Source organism: Pan troglodytes, chromosome 18 (assembly GCF_028858775.2).
Source record: "Pan troglodytes isolate AG18354 chromosome 18, NHGRI_mPanTro3-v2.0_pri, whole genome shotgun sequence".
In the NCBI taxonomy this organism is placed as follows: domain Eukaryota; kingdom Metazoa; phylum Chordata; class Mammalia; order Primates; family Hominidae; genus Pan; species Pan troglodytes.
The window spans coordinates 26,454,394-26,474,333 of record NC_072416.2 but is presented as its reverse complement, the minus strand read 5'-3'; the positions used below and the strand labels follow the sequence as shown (position 1 = coordinate 26,474,333).

General features: G+C 44.4%; 1 protein-coding gene across 3 annotated transcripts in view; it reads right to left on the bottom strand.

Moving 5' to 3' along the window:
• PRKCB (protein kinase C beta) overlaps positions 1 to 18,510 on the bottom strand; it is a 380,988-nt gene extending 362,478 nt beyond the window's left edge. Inside the window, exons 1-2 of one of the 3 annotated variants that reach the window (XM_016929638.4) lie at positions 18,073 to 18,510; positions 17,027 to 17,058 (exon numbers count right to left, since the gene is read on the bottom strand). In XM_016929638.4, the coding sequence (XP_016785127.1) occupies positions 17,027 to 17,058; positions 18,073 to 18,245 (205 nt within the window). In that variant the 5' untranslated portion in view covers positions 18,246 to 18,510. The remainder of the gene's footprint in view (positions 1 to 17,026; positions 17,059 to 18,072) is intronic. The other 2 variants (XM_003315019.7, XM_054668319.2) reach the window with 2 other exon arrangements.
• Positions 18,511 to 19,940: the final 1,430 nt, after the last annotated feature.

Sequence of the window (19,940 nt, the reverse complement as noted above, 5' to 3'; positions counted from 1 at the left end):
TTGATTTGTTGGGTGTCCAGTCAAATATCTGGAAGTAGAACCAACAAAGGATTCTTCTATATAACAAGTCAGCTTAGAAGAGAACTAACCCGGCCTCAAAGAGATCTGCTTGGGATGTCCACAGGTGATATGGTTTGGCTGTGTCCCCCCTCAAATCTCATCTTGAATTGTAGCTCTCATAATCCCCATGTGTCATGAGAAGGACCTGGCGGAAGGTAATGGAATCATGGGGGTGGGTTTTCTAATGCTGTTCTCATGATAGTGAATAAGTCTCACGAGATCTGATGGTTTTATAAAGGGCAGTTCCCCTGCGCACGCTGTCTTGCCTGCTGCCATGTAAGAAGTGCCTTGACCTTCCTTCGCCCTCTGCCATGATTGTGAGGCCTCCCCAGCCATGCTGAATTGTGAGTCAATTAAACCTCTTTCCTTTATAAATTACCCAGTCTCAGGTATGCCTTTATTAGCAGCGTGAGAATGGATTAATACAACAGGCAACCAGAGAGGCAAGAATTCTGACTGATTGAAAAACTAGAAAGTCTGACAAAAGCCAGATTGTTCTAATAACTAAAAACAAGAAAAGTGCTTCTTTATTTCACTTTTAGGAACACAAACAGAACTCACTCTTTCCCTGCTATGTTTGATAAGATAAAGACATCCAGAGTTTTGCATCTTAGTTTTACCAGTCAAGTGAGAGATAAAACTAGATACATCACCGCAAAGAAAGACAAAGGAAATTATGGCTTTGGAGACTGGAGTGAGATTTACTGAGTTCATCAAAACCTGTTTTCTTTTCCTCCTGGACATAGAGCTAGTCGACATGTCCCAGCACCCCCTTCAGTTGGTTGCCTCTTTGCCTGGGTTCTGGCAAATAGAATGTGAGCAGAAGTGATGTGACTTCCTTCCCCAGCTGAAGTGGTTGTGAAATGAGTGTGCTTTCTCAATTTCCCTTTCCCCTTCCACTGGCCCAATGGGGAAGACCCTGGGGTCCTGTGTGACTCTGTGGAAGATGTCCTGACCAGGACCACCTGCACTGGTTAGTGACATGAGTGAGAAATAAACTCCCTTCTGTCAAGCCACAGAGACTTCAAGGTTTGTCTGTTATAGCAGCTTTAATAGATTCTTACTAATACAGAATTTTTGAGATGTTAAGCCCTAAAAATAGTTTGTGAGCTCAAGTTTTCCTAGTATTTACAGAGCTAAATTATTGGGTGGAAAAACTGTCAGAATGCCCTGGCTTCCTTGTTGAACAGTCTGGAACCGATGGGCAACATTGAAACAGGAAGCAGATGTTCCCCAAAGAAGGCAAACGGCACCATTCCCCAATGGGTGATTCCAGAAGGTGCCTGTCTCCCATACGGATTTCACTTCCTCTATGCAAAACTAAAAAAGTCCCAGCTAACATTTCTCAGGCTCAGCCTCAGTAACTTAAAGCTCTGCGCTTTTTAAATTTTTTAACAGAAAAATGGGCATAAGTCAATGGAGTTGCATAACAGAAAAATGGGCATAAGTTCAGGAACAGATGAAAGTAATCATAGGTGATAGAGGTTAGGATAGTGATTACTCCTGAAGGATACGGTTGATAGGGATTGTGAGATGATGCTTCTAGGGTATCAGCATGTTCTGTTTCTTGATCTAGATGTCAATCAATTCTTCTTAAACTCTTCCAAAAAATTAAGGGAGTATTTCCAAACTCATTATCCAAGACTATCATACCAAAGCCAAACAAAAACACAAGAGAAGAAAACTATAAACCAATATCCCTGATGAACATAGATGGAAAAATCCTCAACAAAATATTAGCAAACCAAATTGAAGAACACATTAAAAGAATTTTATTCACCATGATCAAGTGGGATTTCTCCCTGGGATGCAAGGATGGTTCAACACATAGAAATCAATAAATGTGATACCCATGTTAACAAAATAAAGGATAAAAATCATATGATCATCTCAATAGATGGAGGAAAAAAAAGCACTTGAAAAAATTAACATTCTTTCATGAAAAAAGTACTCAGCAATAAGGTATAAACGAAATGCACTCAACACAATAAACACTATGGGCTCTATTATGACAAACCCGTAGCTAACATCCTTCTCAGCACTGAAAAGTTGAAAGCCTTTCCTCTAAGATCAGGACGCCCACTCTCACCCTTTCTTTTCAATAGAGTACTGGAAGTCCCAGCCAGAGTAATTAGGAAAGAGAAAGAAATAAAAGGCATCCTAATAGGAAGGGAAGAAGTGAACTTGTCTCTATTTGTTGACAAGGTGATTTTATATACAGAAAACCCTAAAGAATCCACTTAAAAAAGCTGTTAGAACTGATCAACAAATTCAATAAAACTGCAGGATGCAAAACCAACATACAATCAGTAGTGTTTCTATATTAGAATATCTAATTATTCTAATTTTATATACTAGCATATCTAATAACAAACTACCAGACCAGAAAATTAAGAAAACAAACTCATTTACAATAGCAGCAAAAAAAAAAATTACTTAGGTGTAAATGTATCCAAGGAAGCAAACTATCTGTATACTGAAAACTATACAACACTGATGAAAGAAACTGAGGAAAACACAAATAAATGAAAAGATATCCCGTGTTCATGGACTAGACAAATTAATATTGTGAAAATGTCCATACTAGCCAAAGCAATCTACAGATTCAGTGCAATTCTTATCAAAATTCCAATGTCATTTTTCACAGAAATAGAAAAAACAATCCCTAAGTTCATACGGGACCACAAAAGACCCCAAATAGCCAAGACAACATTGAGCAAAAAGAACAAAGCTGGAGGAATCACACGACTTAATTTCAAAATACATTATAAAGCAATTGTAATCAAAACAGCACGGTACTAGCATAAAAACAGATGCATCAACCAATGGAACAGGATAGAAAGCCCAGATATAAACCCGCACATTTATAGCCAACTGATTTTTGATAAAGGTGCCAAAAACACACAATGAGGGAAAGGACAGTCTCTTCAGTAAATGGTGTTGGGAAAACTGGATATCCACATGTAGAAGAATGCAATTAGACCTTTATCTTACAAACCACATACACAATCAACTCAAAATTGATTAAAGACTTAAAATCTGAAACTATAAAACTGCTAGAGAAAAACATAGGGGAAAAACTCCACAACATTGGTTTGGGCAATGATTAAGCAAAAGCAAAAGGAGACAAATGGGAGGGCATCAAACTGAAAGCTTCCTCACAGCAAAGGAAACAATTAACAAAGTGAAGAGACAGCCCACAGAATGGGAAAAATATTTGCAAATGCTGTATCTGATAAGAAGTTAATATCCAAAATATACAAAGAACTCAAACAACTCAATAGCAAGTAAACAAATAACCTGATTTAAAAATGGGATCTGAACAGATATTACTCAAAAGAAGACACACAAATGGCCAATAGGTACATGAAAAAATGTTCAGCACACTAAGCACTAGGGAAATGCAAATTAAAACCACAGTGAGATATCACCTCACACCTGTTAGAATGGCTTTTATCAAAAAGATAAAAAATAACATGTTGGAGAAGATGTAGAGAAAAGGGGACCCATACATTGTTGGTGGGAATGTAAGTTAGTATAGCCTTATGAAAAATAGTACTAAAAGTTTCTCAAAAAAACAAAAAAGTGAACTACCACCGAGCATGGTGGCTGACACCTGTAATTCCAGCACTTTGGAAGGCCAAGGCAGGTGGATCACCTGAGGTCAGGAGTTTGAGACCAGCCTCACCAACACAGTGAAACCCCGTCTCTAGCAAAAATACAAAATTAGCCAGGCGTGGTGGTGCATGCCTGTAATCCCAGCTGCTTGGGAGGCCGAGGCAGGAGAATGTCTTGAACCTGAGAGGTGGAGGTTGCAGTGAGCTGAGATCGCACCATTGTACTCCAGCCTGGGCAACAAGAGCAAAACTCAGTCTCAAATTAAAAAAAATTAAATTAAATTTTTTTTAAGTAATCCCACTTCTGGGTATATATTTAAAGCAACTGAAATCAATATGTCAAAGAATATGTGCATTCCCATGTTTGTTGCAGTACTACTTACAATAGCAAAGATAGGGAATCAACCTAAGTGTTCAACAGAGGATGAATGAATAAAGAAAATATGGTGTATACACACAATAGAATCCTACCCAGACTTTAAAAAAAAGAGAGAAATTATATCATTTGTGACAATATACATGAATCTGGAGGACATTATGCTAAGTAAAATAAGCCAGAAACACAGAGACAAATACAGCATGATCTCACGTATATGTGGAATCTAATAAAGTTGTAGTCATAGAAGTAGAGAGTAGAAGGATGGTTACCAGAATCTGGGATGAGGGAAGGAGTTGTTGATCAAAGGATACAAAGTTTCAGATAGACAAGGGGAATAGGTTTGGAGATCTATTGCACAGCAGGGTAACATAGTCAATAATAAGTGTATCATATATTTCAAATAACTAAGTAAATTTCAAATGTCTCACCATAAAAAATAAGTAAACAAGCTGATGGTTATATTAATTAGTTTGAATTAACCATGACACATTGTATATATGTATCAAAACATCACATTGTACCCCATCAATTAAGATTCGTCAATCAAAAATAATATTAATAGTTTTTTTTAAAAAAGCTAGCCACCAAAAGATGAATATCCAACTGAAATAAAAAGAAGTCCTTCTCTACTCTATATGTCAATCCTGTTTCCCTAAGTGCACTGTTCGGCTCAGAAACAATTATCAATACCCTCAGCCATAAATTTTGCCACAAAATGTATCCGGATAACTACCAAAAAAAATCCACACATACACACGCAAAAAAATCCAAATAACGATCAAATCTTCATTTGCAGCACTCACTAAACTCTAAAGAATGGTCTCTACCTTTAGGGAGGGAAAGAAGATCTTCAATATAGGGCCATCCCACAAAAATCACTGCCCTGACTATCCCAATGAGACAAGCGACCGTCCTTCAGACTTCACCCTCCACCTTCACCTACACTATCTGTCAGCTTCTTCAACCGAAAAGGGATATAAACACTCCACCCAAAGGGTGAAGGGAACCCAAATTTAGAAGGGTGAAATGGTCACAAATCTATTTAAAGTTGAAATGCTACCAATACATTTTTGAAGTGAGGTCAGCCGATGGGGCGATCACAGATTGCAATTCTACTTCCTGAGGTTTCCCACAAATTAAAGCGTTGCAGGCCAGGAAAGGGTTTCTCAGAAAGCACTGTGCTCACTCACACTCAAATCACCTCTCTGGCCCCAACCAAGCATTTCTCTCTCAGATCCACTGTAAGGTGCAGCTAATGCTATTGACCACGACATGTAAGCACATCCATTCTTGCGTCGTCTCCTTGATTCAAGAGCATTCATCTTGCCTCCCCAACAGGATTATAAACTCAGTAAGGACAAGGACAGTGCCCAGTCCTAGGAAGAACAGAAATAGCTACCATTTATCAAGTGCTTACTGTATATATGTCAGGTAGGGTGCTAAGAAACACTTCACATAAAGTAGGTTTTATTATTATATCCTTTTAGCTATGAAAAAACAGAAGCTCGAAGAGGTTAAGTAACTTGCTTAAGGTCCCACAGCAAGAAGTCAAGATTTAAATCGAAGCCTTTCTTTCTCCAAAACACCAACTCTTCACCACCATGTGCAGCATGTGCTCAATAAACACGTACCCACTGGGTGACAGCAGTGGAGAGGGAGAGGGAGTGGGAGGATGCCTTTCAGAGGAAAATTCATTTCTACGGCCCTCCGCGTCTAAGGATACAGTGAAGAGAGATGTCCCTATTGTTAGAACCATAAAAATAACCTAGTAACCACCCTCAAAATAGAACAATCAACAATATGACTGACATGAAATTCCAAATGTCTCTTTAGGGTGTGAAAAATAGCAACAGCCACGAGGTGCTCCGGTAAGGCACCCCCACTGCTTCTAAATGGCCATTTCAGTTTCTCCTGCCTGACTTCCATCACTGCAGGCCTAGAATTTCAGGATTTGAGTCATGGCAAGTATTGTTGCCAAAGGCATCTCATGCTCCTCTTTTTCAAACATTTGGCCATTTCACTCACCCCCACACATCCCACTTTAAAACAGTGACAACAACCACTTCCTAGTCACTACACTGCCTTCACAGGGGCCAACCCCTCTGATATGACGTTCGTCTCCCACCTGCTCCTCCCTCCCTCACACCCTCTTCTTCCTGTTCCCTGCATGTGCCCTATTCTCTCTCCTCACTATCTCAACTGCGTTGTCCTGTCCTGTGCCTGAAACACCCTCCCCTGCCCTCATCCCCTTGTCAATCCGGGAACTCCCACTCCTGCTGTAAGACTGTTCCCAAATGTCACCTCCTCTGTGGAATCTTCACCGGTCCGAGGAGGAGTAGGGATGCCATCCAAAGTGTTTTTACATTCTTGGTGTAGCACTTTACATTATGTCTCAGAACTAATTGGCCATGTGCTGTTCTCCTTTTAAAAGACCAGGAAGATCTTTAAGGGTGAGGACAGTGTCTTACTTCTCTTCAAAGCCCATATGGCAACCTGACATTATACAATATATTCGTTCTATGTTATTCACTTATTACTGTTATTCTACTAGAATGTAAATTCCATGAAGCCAGCGATGCTGTTCTGTTCACTGTTCTAGTTCCAATGCCTAGAACAGTACCTGATATGTGGTAGGCATCCAATAAATATATATTAAATGAATGGAAAAACGGTTGGATAGCCAGACGGATGGATGGATGGATGGATGGATGGATGGATGGATGGATGGTTGGATGGATGAATGGAAGAATAGCTGGGTGGATGGGTGGATGTTTGGATGAATAAATGGAAGAATAGCTGGGTGGATGGGTGGATGGATGGATGCATGGATGGATGGACGGACGGACGGATGGATGTATTGGTGGATAGGTGGCTGGATGGATAGATAGATGGATGGATGGATAGATAGATAGATAGATAGATAGATAGATAGATAGATAGATAGAGGCAGGATCATATTTTACCCACCCAAAGGTCATGAAGATATGGAGAAGCAGAACCAAGATTTAAAATCAGGTCTGTTTTGAGCTTGAACTCTCAAGCCCAATTTGATACTCCTTCCCTAGAGGCCCAAAGTCTGGTCTCTGGGAAGTAGCAAGATGAAAGAAAAAAGAAAGCTAGAATTCACCCCAGGAACACGGTTATGGTTGAACTAATGGTGTTGCATATCTTGAATCAGTTAATTTCCATCTACTTAGCCAGTTCCAAGACCCATAGGAGTGGATGAGAGCTCTCTGGTCTGGGTTTGAGTTCTCCTCCTGACTCTGCAGGGCAACTTTCTGCTTGTGGGCTGAGGGGGAAGGAGATGCCCAGGAGACCACAAACAAGCAGGACAAATGGCAATTAAAAGGTAATAACAACCATGGTAATGATTAACAGCTTAGCACTTCTGAATAAAAGCGACATCTCTACCAGATCCTGTCCTTGCTGTTCCTCTCAACCTTCAGGAACACTGAGCATCCTTACAATACCAAAAATTTCCAGGAAAGACACTGAACTTCCCTTCTCTGTTCACAAGGAGGAATAGCCAGTACAGAATCAAGGTCAGGGTAGAACAGAACCAGGCTCAACATTAGGTAAAAGTGTACCCTCGCTGACTCAAAAAAAAGTTGGTTTATAGGTAGAAACTAACTTTTTTTTTTTTTTTTGAGACGGAGTCTCGCTCTGTCGCCAGGCTAGAGTGCAGTGGCGCAGTCTTGGCTCACTGCAACCTCTGCCTCCCGGGTTCAAGCGATTCTCCTGCCTCAGCCTCCCGAGAAGCTGGGACTACAAGCACATGCCACCACACCTGGCTAATTTTTGTATTTTTAGTAGTGAAGGAGTTTCACCATGTTGGCCAGGCTGGTCTTGAATTCCTGACCTCAGATGATCCACCCACCTCAGCCTCTCAAAGTGCTGGGATTACAGGCATGAGCCACCACACCCAGCCCATAGTTTTACATTCTCATAATTCCCTGTAGTTCCTTTATAATTAAAAAAAAGAATATTCAACAGATATCTACTAAGTGCCCAGATTTGTGTTAGAGGGTTGTTAAAGATATATTAACACCAACTGAGACTTTCTCCTTAATGAAATCAGAAAGACAGACTTGACAAAAGTCCTTTCTCTATAAGTGAGTCAACACTGTTTATTGTTAAACTACTTAAAAAGTATCTTCTGAACAAGAGAAAATACTGCCTAAGCCAAAGGAATGAAGAGTTGTAATATATCAGAGATGGACACAGGGTGAGGAAGGTATTTGGCAGGCAATGTGAGTAATCTTGTGCTCCCTGAAAACTGACTTTCAGCTCAAAATGCCTCTCACTGAAATGCTGTGCTCTCTCTTTTTATTTATTTTCAATAATAGAAATTTTATAGAAATTAAATAGAATTTAAATAGAATTTATTTAAATAGAATTTAAATAGAAATAATAGAAATAGAATAATAGAAATAATTTTCAATAATAGAAATAGAAATAATAGAAAAAAATCTATTGGCCCAGACTTGCTCTTCCACCTCTGAAATTGTCTGATTTTTCTTCTTTAGAACAGCCACCTCAAACTGTAAACCCTAAACAAAAAGGAAGTCAGCTCATTATCTGAGTTATTAACTAAGAGGAGATGAAGTTCTCTGTCAAACTGGGAAAGAAGCCATCTCAAGGTAACAGGCTAGTTCTACCAAATACTTACTCATCTTACTTGCAGCCAAGATACAAATAAATATTTACGGTTTCTCCATAGAATGTCACAAAGATAAGTCTCCTGCACATATTTTGTTTTGTTTTTAATTGAGATAGGGTCTTGTTATGTTGCCCAGGCTGGTCTCGAACTCCTGGCCTCAAGCAATCCTCTTGCCTTGGCCTTCCGGAGTGCTGTGATTACAGACATGAGCCACTGCCTTCAGCCCTGTTGCATATATTATCCAGGATATGGGCAGTTTTACAATACAGACTTTTAGCTCTAGTTCCTTGACAACTCAGACTTTCTCCGGTTACCTCAGAAAACGAGAATGAGAAGTTGGGCCTTTTTTTTTTTAAATTCCCAGACCACTGACTGCATCCCCAGCCATTACATAGGTTAGCTTCCCATTATATATTCTCCCGGTACCCAGTCCATTTTCTTCAAAGTACCTAATAAAAATGAGGTTAAATATGAGTGAAATGATCTGTAGAATGTCTTATCTCCCCCCGCTACATCATAAGCTCCATGACAACAGAAATTTTCTCAGTTTCATTCACCATTGTATTCTGTCACCTAAAAGAGTTCCTGACAAATAGAACTTGACACATAGAACTTAATCAGTGAGGCCAGGTGTGGTGGCTCACTCCTGTAATCCCAGCACTTTGGGAGGTTGAGGTGGGCAGATCACTTGAGGTCAGGACTTAGAGACCAGCCTGGCCAGCATGGTGAAACCCTGTCTCTACTAAAAATACAAAAATTAGCTGGGCGAGGTGGTGGGCACCTGTAATCGCAGCTACTTGGGAGGCTGAGGCAGGAGAATCACTTGAACCTGGGAGGCAGAGGTTACAGTGAACCAAGATCGTACTACTGCACTCCAGCCTGGGCGAAAGAGTGAGAGTTTGTCTAAACAAAAAAAAGAGACTGGGTGCGGTGGCTCAAGCCTATAATCCCAGCACTTTGGGAGACCAAGGCAGGAGGATCACAATGTCAGGAGATCGATACCATCCTGGCTAACATGGTGAAACCCCATCTCTACTAAAAATACAAAAAATTAGCCGGGCGAGGTGGTGGGCGCCTGTAGTCCCAGCTGCTCGGGAGGCTGAGGCAGGAGAATGGCGTGAACCTGGGAGGTGGAGCTTGCAGTGAGCCAAAGATTGCACCACTGCACTCCAGCCTGGGCGACAGAGCAAGACTCCGTCTCAAAAAAAAGAACTTTTAGAAGGAGAATGGAGTGAATGGATGGATGCATGGATGGACAAATAGATAAACAGAAAAACGGATGATGAATAGAGAGGTGGGTGGATAAATGGAGGGATGGGTGGATGAATAAATGAATGTATGTGGTGAATAGACAAATTTCCTACTGGATTTTCAAGCAGCCATCACACCTCCAAATGCCATATGTAAACACTGTGGATGTTGTATTCTCTGTAAAAAGGCTAACATTCTATCTATGGAATTTCACACAATTTCAATGAAGAGATTGGATGAATGAAGTCAAAGAATTCATGTTATTAGAGCAAATGCCAGAACATAAGGGACTTACCTTTGAAGGCGTCAGAGACAAACTTTTCAGCAGATCCCCCTATCTACCCAAGAATTAATTGAACTGCATAGTTAAAAGGCCAGACCATATATTTTAAATTATACTTAGTAATTTAATGACCTGTATCTGAAAAGTAGCAAAAGAAGATGCGTATTGTGAAAATTATAACATATTGATCTACTTACATATATGTGTGTGTATACACGTGTGTGTGTGTGCATGTGTGATGGAAACAAAGAGACAGAGACAGAAGGATAAGCAGAGACGGAGAGAAGAGAGACCCCAACAGTACAAATGTGTATAAAATTATTTTCAAACCTTAAGTTAATCTTTTGACCAATTGCCTTCTTCTGTATCTTCTATTTTTTTTTGGCCTAGATACACTATAAACATGCTGCATCTGGTTGTGGGCAGTATCTCTGGAGTATCATTAGTGCTTGGAAATAATATATTTTTAAAAAATTATATCCTAAGAATCTATATATCATATCAGCTAGATTTTCAAAGGTCATATTTTCCATATTTACTTAGAAAGGCATTCTGTTGCCCAGTGACAAAGCTTCAGACTCCTCCTGAGTGCTCTACAGTGAAAAATGAATTTGTTGTTGCCTCTCCAACAAATCAGCCCTCCTTTTTAAGACTCAATGTTAACCCACTCAAAGATTCTTATTTCGATTGGGACATTGAGCCTGAAATCCCCCGTCAGGTGGTGAAAAAAAGAAAAAAGCCAAATCATCAAACACGAAGTCAAAAAGCCTCTGCCTTTTATTCACGGAGAAGCCCGCAGGACACATTTAGAATAAGCTAAAAGGTGAGTGGAGTTTGGCTCACAGGTCTCTGGGGTCTGCTTCTGGGAAGAAAGAGAAGAGAAACAATAGAAGTAACCTCTAAACTTGCAGCCTGACTTGGTGATTTTTTGAAAAAATGAACCTCTTTATGATTTTACTAAGAAAATTCAACCTGAAGTGCATGGGGCCATATTATAAGTTTCTAGGGAACACTACCCAAAATAAAATTAACTTTTGATTCATTTTTTGTTATATAAATACACATATGCTATGCTAATCTACACATGTTAATTACCCACTAAAATAAACTTTATATTTGATAGGGTGAATATTGATAAAAACAAGAATGGTTGGATTCATGTCATGATTTGGGGTTTTTTAAGAATAATTTCAACTACAAGATTTAAAAACCTGTTTTCTAATCTACATGGGAAAAAGAAGAGCTGACTTACTCATTATCATCAATTCTAGCTTTCCATAGAAAATAAAATTAACCTTTTTTGTGATATAAAAAAGTGCAAATTCTTCTAGTCTACATGTGTTAATTACACACTAAAATAAACTTTGATTTGATAGGATTGATATTGATGAAAACAACAATAGTTGGAGTCATGTCAGACTTTGGGGTTTTTTAAGAATAATTTCAATTAGAAGATTTAAAAACATGTTTTCTAATCTACATGGGAAAAGGAAGAGCCAACTTACTCATTATAATCATCAATTCTAGCTTTTCATAGAAAATTTGTACACTGGGGTTTTTCTAGAGAGTCCATGGCAAGTTCAGATCTTTCTCAGAAGAAAAGACAATGCTAACCAGGCATGGGTTTCTGGGCCCAGACACTGAACTGAGCACTCACTGGTGTTACCCAATACCCAGGAAGAAATATGCCCAAGAAGAGAAACTATCTAAGTACATGAAAGAGGCCTAGTCATTTAACAAGTTCCAGAATGAACTCCGTCCCACTTTGACACAGTTTCCTACAGCTAATCAAGTAATACTGATGGTCTCACTTAGAGTCATTGATACTTGCTGTGGCTATTTCTCATGCACCATCTCATTATTCTTCACCATAACCCTATGAGTTCGGTGCTATTATCCCCATTTTACAGATGAGGAGACCAAGGTTGCTACTGGGGGACGACTTGCCCAAGGTCACACAGGGAGTAAGTGGCCCATCAGAGATACATACCCAATTCTACTGGACTCCAACTCATTGCTAAGAATTCTGAATCTCTATATTTTATTGCCTCTCTATTTCTACCAAAGTCACTTCCTTTACAAAAACAAAAAACACTTTGGGAGGCCAAAGCAGAATGAGACTCCTGGCTTGAGGCCGGCAGTTTGAGACCAGGCACAGGCAGCAAAGCAAGATCCACTATCTCTACAAAAAATTTTAAAATTAAAAAATATGTATTTGGCCAGGTTCAGTGGCTCACACCTGTAATCCTAGCACTTTGGGAAGCTAAGGTGGGCAGATCACCTGAGGTCAGGAGTTCGAGACCAGCCTAACCAACGTGGCGAAACCCCACCTCTACTAAAAATATAAAAATTAGCCGGGCATGGTGGCACATGCCTGTAGTCCCAGCTACTCAAGAGGCTGAGGCACGAGAATCACTTGAACCTGGGAAGTGGAGGTTGCAGTGAGCTAAGATCACGCCACTGCACTCCAGCCTGGATGACAGAGTAAGACTCCGTCTCAAAAAAAAAAAAAAAAAAAAAAAAAGGGCCGTGGTGACACACACCTGCAGTCCCAGCTACTCAGGACACTGAGGCAGGAGAATCACTTGAGCCCAGGAGTTTGAGGCTGCAGTGAGCTATGATCATGTCACTGCCCTCCAGCCTGGGCCACACAGTGAGACCCTGTCTCTAAAAACAAAATTTAAAATAAAAGAAGAAGGTTTTTCTCTCTACCAAAAATCTTCTTAGAGAAGACTTTAATCAAAATTAAAGCTCAAATGCAGGTCCTAAGTTCCTGTAAAGAATGCCACAGAGACAGCCAGCACTGTAGCTCATGCCTGTAATCTGAACACTTTGGGAGTCCGAGGCGGGTGGATCACCTGAGGTCAGGAGTTCAAGACCAGCCTGGCCAAAATGATGAAACCCCATCTCTACTAAAAATACAAAAATTAGCCAGGCGTGGTGGCAGGCCCCCGTAATCCCAGCAACTTGGGAGGCTGAGGCAGAAGAATCACTTGAGCCCCAGGAGATGGAGGTTACCGTGAGTCGAAATGGTGCCACTGCACTGCAGCCTGGGCAACAGAGTGAGACTCTGTCTTAAAAAATAAATAAATAAATAAATAAATAAAAGGCAAAGAAAAAAATGCCATAGAGAGAAATCTGCCTTGCTTGTCAAAGGAGTTCCACTTCTACTCTAGAATTTAGGCAATTTTACAATAGGGGTCTTCAGCCCCAGTTCCCTGTCATCAAACACATTCTTAAATTACCTCCCAGAGAGTGGTTTTATAAGAAATAGACAGAGTGGAAACAAAAAGGGAGAAATTATGAGGCAGTCAACCTAGAGTTTCGTCCTATCATCATACGAAAGCAAGAAAATCTATTCTTAAGCTCCCCTGAGCACACAGAAATCCATAATTTCCCAAGGTTTATGAGTTTTCCATCCTTCCTCTCCCAACCCATAGCAGTGTCCCCAATTTCCATGACAATGTAATAGAGCCTGAAGGTTACTCTCAATGGTTTCTTTGCCTTGCGATCATCCTACACACCTCCTACCGGAGTGGCAGAGACGACATCCTCTCTCTGCTTGTATTTTTGAAATGGAAACATCCTCTAAATAGTGGCTGCCTGAAATAAACACTACATTTCCCACATGCTCCCTCACAGCAAGGTGTGGGTATGTGATTAAACCCTAGCTAAGAAGATATAGGTAGAAGGATCTTGAGCAACTTACACAAGTGACACCGAGCATGTGCTATATGCCCTTCTTTACCCCTTTCTTCCTTCCTGCTAGCTGAAAGAAGGGTGTGAGGACTCCAGCATCTAGCATCCTTTTTGGACCATGAGATAATTGTCACTCCCCAGGGATGGTGGAGCAGAAAACTCAAAGGAACCTGAGGCCCTGGGCTCTGGATTGCTGACTTAAATGAGATCATAAAACCTTATGTGTTTTGTATAAACTGTTGATTCCATCATAAGTGGATTCACTTTCAGAGGAAATATCTGATACCAAGAACAATCAGATACTAAGGAACTCCTCAGTGGTTCCAGAATTAGTCCCAGGCAATGCTGAGTACCAGGGATAAATTTCCCTCCTTCCTATATGTTCCCATTCTAAACATCTCAATTTCAGGGACTGCCAATCTGCCCCTCCCCTCACTCCTCCCTACTGCTGCCCAAATGGAATATGCTGTCAAAGCAGCTACACAGAGTGACCAGAAGTTCATGGCTGAGTTTTGACTCTTACCTGGCAGGCAGTTCCATAGCAAAGCAACCCTGCAGAGCCAGTCTTCTCTCGTGCCAGCTGCCCCACCATTGGGGTAGTCTGGGGACAATCATAAGAGCAGATATTTTCTGAGCATACTCTGTGCCAAGCTCTGGTCCAAGAATCTTGGATATTGCAATGAGTTGGAGCTGCTCAGCCACACTATGGTACTGTTACTGACTCTGTTTTATAGACAAGGAGGCTGAAATACAGAGAGGCTAAGTAATATGCCTGGGAAGTCTCAAAGCTAGGATTCAGACCGACAGGGACTTGCCTGGTAGCCTGTGCAAATGCCCACTTCTCTACGCTGCCTCTTGGTGGGGAGGCAGGGAAGAGAAAAAGAAAGGCAATTTAAAAAATAGACACTCCAGAGGGGCATAGTGGCTCACACCTATAATCCCAACACTGGGGGGGCTGAGGTGGGAGGATTGCTTGAAGCCAGGAGTTCAAGACCAGTCTTGCAACATCACAAGACCCCTTCTCTACAAAAGTTGTTTTAAAATTAGCCAGGCGTGGTGGTGCGTACTTGTAGTCCCAATTAATCAGGAGGCTGATGCAGGAGGATCACTTGAGCCCATGAGTTTGAGGCTGCAGTGAGCTCTGATCATACCACTGTACTCCAGCCGGGGCAACAGAGTGAGACCCTGTCAAAAAAAAAAAAGACACTCCTATCTCTAGAGCGCCCATATTTCATTACAAACTTTAATTCTGCCTTTTTCTCTTAACATCAGAAAATTCCTATTATCTTCCAGACTTTGAGTTAAAGGATCTCCTATTTCAAATGTGTCATGCCTTGCACATTCCAAAGTGACTTTCCCATCCATCAATAACAGCAGAGCAGGTGGTATAGAAGATCCATGGCAAAAATGTTTAAAAATTGCCCCCGACCTCAGCAAGAGACAAAGACTGAAACTGATTCATGGAAGTGAAAGGCAACCTCAAAGAAGAAATTACACATTCCGGTGCCAAGACACCACTGGCATTTTGTTTGAGGGGTCAAAGTTCTAGAAAACAATCCAAACTTGTTTGCACCAGGGCCTAAGTTGTTGCCACTTAAAGAGACTTGAGGAGTCCTCTGGTGTGGTGCAGAGGATCCAAATCTTGGTAAGACAGGCTGGGTAGGTTGGCAGGGCTCACTGAGCCCACCGGGACCCCGATCTCAGAAGAGTATGCAAGAGTCTCAGAGGAGCACAGTGCCATGCTGCCAGCAAGCAAACATTCTGCACCACTGACGATGCCACCTACACTCACTAGGGATCACTTTACTTTTCCCTGGAGGGTGGAGGTGCAGCCACAAAACTGTCAGTCAGTGCTAAATCACATGTCAGACTCTTCCACACTCAAATACTTTATTTTGATTTAAACCCAGCTCACCAGGGTGGTGGTCACTTTGCCCCTAAAGATACAATACCCCAGAAATGTGCCGTTTCTTACCAAACTCAATCTTACCAAGCCCAAGAGTGAAAAACTAAAATTTAAATTAAAAAGAAAACATAACACACAAACTTTCCAGATGAGAGGTTGCAAACTTAAGTGCCCACAGGGGCCAGAAATGGGTGAAGTGTTCCCCACTGGGATCAACTGAGACAAAATGGTAAGGCTGTTCCCCATCTACGACGACGGCTCTCAGCTCCAAACGATTGTTTTCACGCGAAAGTGAGACCATTTCTCAGCAAAGTTAAAGTTGGAAATTAGGATGTGTATGTGAAATCTCCCAGTTCTAAAACGTTCACATCAAATTCACAAGTAAGACACCCTAAGGGCTACACAGAGCTGCGGGTGACTTTTGGTTCTGGAGAGCCAATTTGCAATCTGTCTTTTAGACATGAGCCCCAAAGACGGGGGAGGGGGACACTTTACACGTGATCAACTCACCACCAGCAGGTTTGATAGCCCTGGTTAGAGTCCAGGATCTCAAGCCAGATGCAAGAACTCAGGTAACCAGTGCCCTGGAGACCTTTCTGTTTCAACCCAGAAGATAGGGTGATTTAAACCAGGATCTGAGAAACACTCCCTCTGGAAATACTTCTTTCAGAGAGAGAGGAGGCCCAGGCGACAAACACAGTCGCCTTTCTAGGAGATGCACCATCTGCAGAGGAGCGGCAGCCACCTGCAGAGACCTCTGCAAGGCAGGGAGAGGCAGAACCTCCCTAGGTGAGATAAGGAAGGGACATGGGCAGAGAAAGGGGAACTAAGGAGGACAGGTTCTCCCAGAAACGTCCCGGGAAGACACTTTCTCCCCCAGCGGAACTGACCATGCCAGGATTGCTTCAGGAGACCGCTTTGACTCTTCCAGAGCCGGGAAGGCAGGAAGGGTAGGTGAACTTCCTTGGCATGTAAGACTCCCAAGCGCCATCGGCCCCAGTCACACACACACCCCTTGAAAGGACCCTGTTGTGGTGAAGAATTCCTAGCCTGGGAGGTCACTCCGACCAACGTGATTCTTTCACTCTCTGCCTAACTCAGTCACTTCTTCTATAAAGTATTTTTCACCCTCTCTTCCCACAAATAGCATCCCCAAAGCCCCAGAGCCTACCTTGGCACTGGAATCCCTGCTTCCCGAAGCCCCTGCAAAAGCAGAAGGAGGTGTATGTCAGGCAGCCCGGGGGGCCCAGCCTCCAGCTAGTTCCCCAGAGTCACCCGCCTTCCTCCCTGCCTCTGTACCCCAGGTGCAAACTCCCAGCCACAGGCGGGTGCCCAAGAGTCTTCCGCCTTTGTGGGGGTAGGTGGGAGCTCGGCTGTAACCCCCATCTGCCTTCACTCCTGCAGAAGAGAGGAGGCTGCGACCACCAGGTGGCGGGATAGTGGGGAGCGTTTCCGTCGGGGTAGGGGCTGAAGGCAGGCGACAGATGTACCCATAGATGCCCCGAGCACCCTCGGGAAAAGAGAAGAGATAAAGACGCATTCAGAGGGAGGGCGAGAGTGACCCCGCGGCGGTGGTGTCCTCTGGGAGGGGGACTGGGAAGGAGGAAAGGATGCCCCACTACTGGAGGGACTGGGGAAGAAAGGGGCCCGCAGTGATGTGACCGAGGAGTGGAAAGGGGAACCCAGGCCCTCGGGGAGGGGCAATGGGAGATAACACACGGCGCTGCCCGGAGGCACAGAGGAGTGAGAAAGGATGTCCCACGCCCGCAGGGAGATAGAGAAGGACACCCAGGGCGCCGCCCCCCCGGAAACAAGGGGTGGGGGGCGAGGGCTCCTCGCGCCCGGAAGCAGGCGGAGAGATAGGGAACCCCGGGTCGGAGAGCACCCGAGGCGCTGCCCTCCAGGGCAGGCACAGACCCCGCGCGCTCCTAGTCAGGTGGAGCAAAGGCGCCCGCGACGCCGCCCCTGAGCGCTCTAGAGGCGCCTGAGAGCAGGAGAGGGCAGGAGGCGCCCCGCGGCGGCCCGTCTGGGACCAGGGTGGGGACAGGGCAACGGCAGGACTGTCCATCCGGGAGTCCCGGGCAGCAGGGTCCAGAGCGGGGAGTCCGGGGACGCGGGGTCCCAGGGTGCGGAGGGCGCAGAGGGCGCGGAGAGGGGGTCCCTGGCGCGGCGCTGCCCTCGGGGGCCCGGGAAGGTGCCCTGCGCGCGCGCGCTCACCAGATGAAGTCGGTGCAGTGGCTGCAGAAGGTGGGCTGCTTGAAGAAGCGGGCGGTGAATTTGTGGTTCTTGACCTCATGCACGTTCTTCTGCCGGAGGGCGCCTTTGCGGGCGAAGCGCACGGTGCTCTCCTCGCCCTCGCTCGGCGGCGGCCCCGCAGCCGGGTCAGCCATCTTGCGCGCGGGGAGCCGGAGCCCGAGAGGTGCCGGCCCCGGGGCCGCGGGACCGCGGGCTGCGGGCCGGGGAGGCGCGGGAGGCGGCGGCCGCTGCTGCACCCGGGGCCGCGGGCGCTTCCCCTGCGCCGGCTCTGGCGGCCGCGGCGCGCGGAGCCGGGGCTGTCACTCGCCCAGCTGCTGCCGCTCGTCCAGCTGCGCTTGGCACCGCTGGCCCCAGCTGCGGGGGAGGGAGGCGGAGCCCCGGGCCAGCCCCGCCCTCCTCATTTGCATCGCGCCCAGGCCCCGCCCAGCGCTGCCAGCTGCTTTACATATCGGCGCCCGGGCTACCGCGGGCCTCGCGGCTAAGCGTGCACAGCCGCAGCTCTGCAGCGCGGGGACCGCAGCCCGGGGTCGTCGGACCCGAGCCTCGCCCCCCACCCCACCCCACCCCGTCCTCGGCCCCCGGGGCTGCGTTCAGGAGATGTGCCCGGGGGAGGAGCGAGAGTGGAAAGACCTACGGGGCGAAGGGGAGCGGGTGGAAGGGGTGGGGCGCAGCGAATTCCACCCCGGCCTCTGCGGAGACTGGTACCCATCCACCCCCATCCATCCCATTGGTCATTCTGCACGCGTCTCCTGGAGGGATGGGCTCCCGCTGTCACTCATTCGGAAAGGCTTGTGGCCGCACACACTTACACACACATACACACACACGTTCTGCAGAGGTAGGGGAGGAGCGATCTTTATTTTATATGTCTCTAACTCCACCACAGAGAAGATTCTTGGCTTTGCTTGCCTCCTGCACGTTTGGAAGAGAACTCCCTACCTTCTGTCCATCCCCTCTGCAAAACGACTCCGTTTCCCCAACTGTAACATAGGGCTAATAGTGTGGGGAGGAAGGATTTCAGTAGATCAATATTTTTCCAAATTTCATTCATTTCTGACTCGTCTTCACAAATTCTGGTCGTATTTGTGCACCCTCTGGGGGAAAAAAAGCCTATCTCTTTTGGTCTGAGTTTGAATAGCAAGAGGTATCTACAGTATTAAAATATCTCCAGGTGCCGTCATCTGTCCTAAGCATCTTCGACTGAAGTCATCTTTTATTTGTTAAGAGAGGAAATTAATAAATGCTAGAGGGGTGTTAAAGACATTACTATCCAACCAGGACTCTCTCCTTGATGTGATCTGAAGGTAACTGAAAGGGTAATAATTGTCTACAATGTGTAATTCAATGTTATTTAGCGCCCTGTTCATGCACAAGGCCTAAAGATACCCACTGCCACCATGTCCCCCACTCTGGGAACGCAGAGCTTCATTAGGCTGTGAGCTCCTTCACCAGACCTAGGCTCTGTGAGAGCAGGGGGGCTGTTCACCACCATGTCACCCAGCACCAAGCTCAGTGCCTGACACCTCCCAAGACCCCAGTAAATATTGGTTGATTGAGTGAGGGCATGGATGAACAAGTGAATGAATGAAGACTTAAAGGTCGGCACTTCTTACCCCCACTCACACCCAGTAGGTGTTTAATAATAAATATCAAGTGATTGCTGGGCGTCAGGTACTTGTGCTGTCTTATTTAGCCCCCGCAACAACCCTATGTAGATCTGGTAACTTTCATTATGGATAAGGATGGGGAGGTTCAGAGTGATTAAGATACACCCACAGTCATACCGTTGCTGAATGGTGATTGGGCTGGCCTGACTACAAAGCATCCTG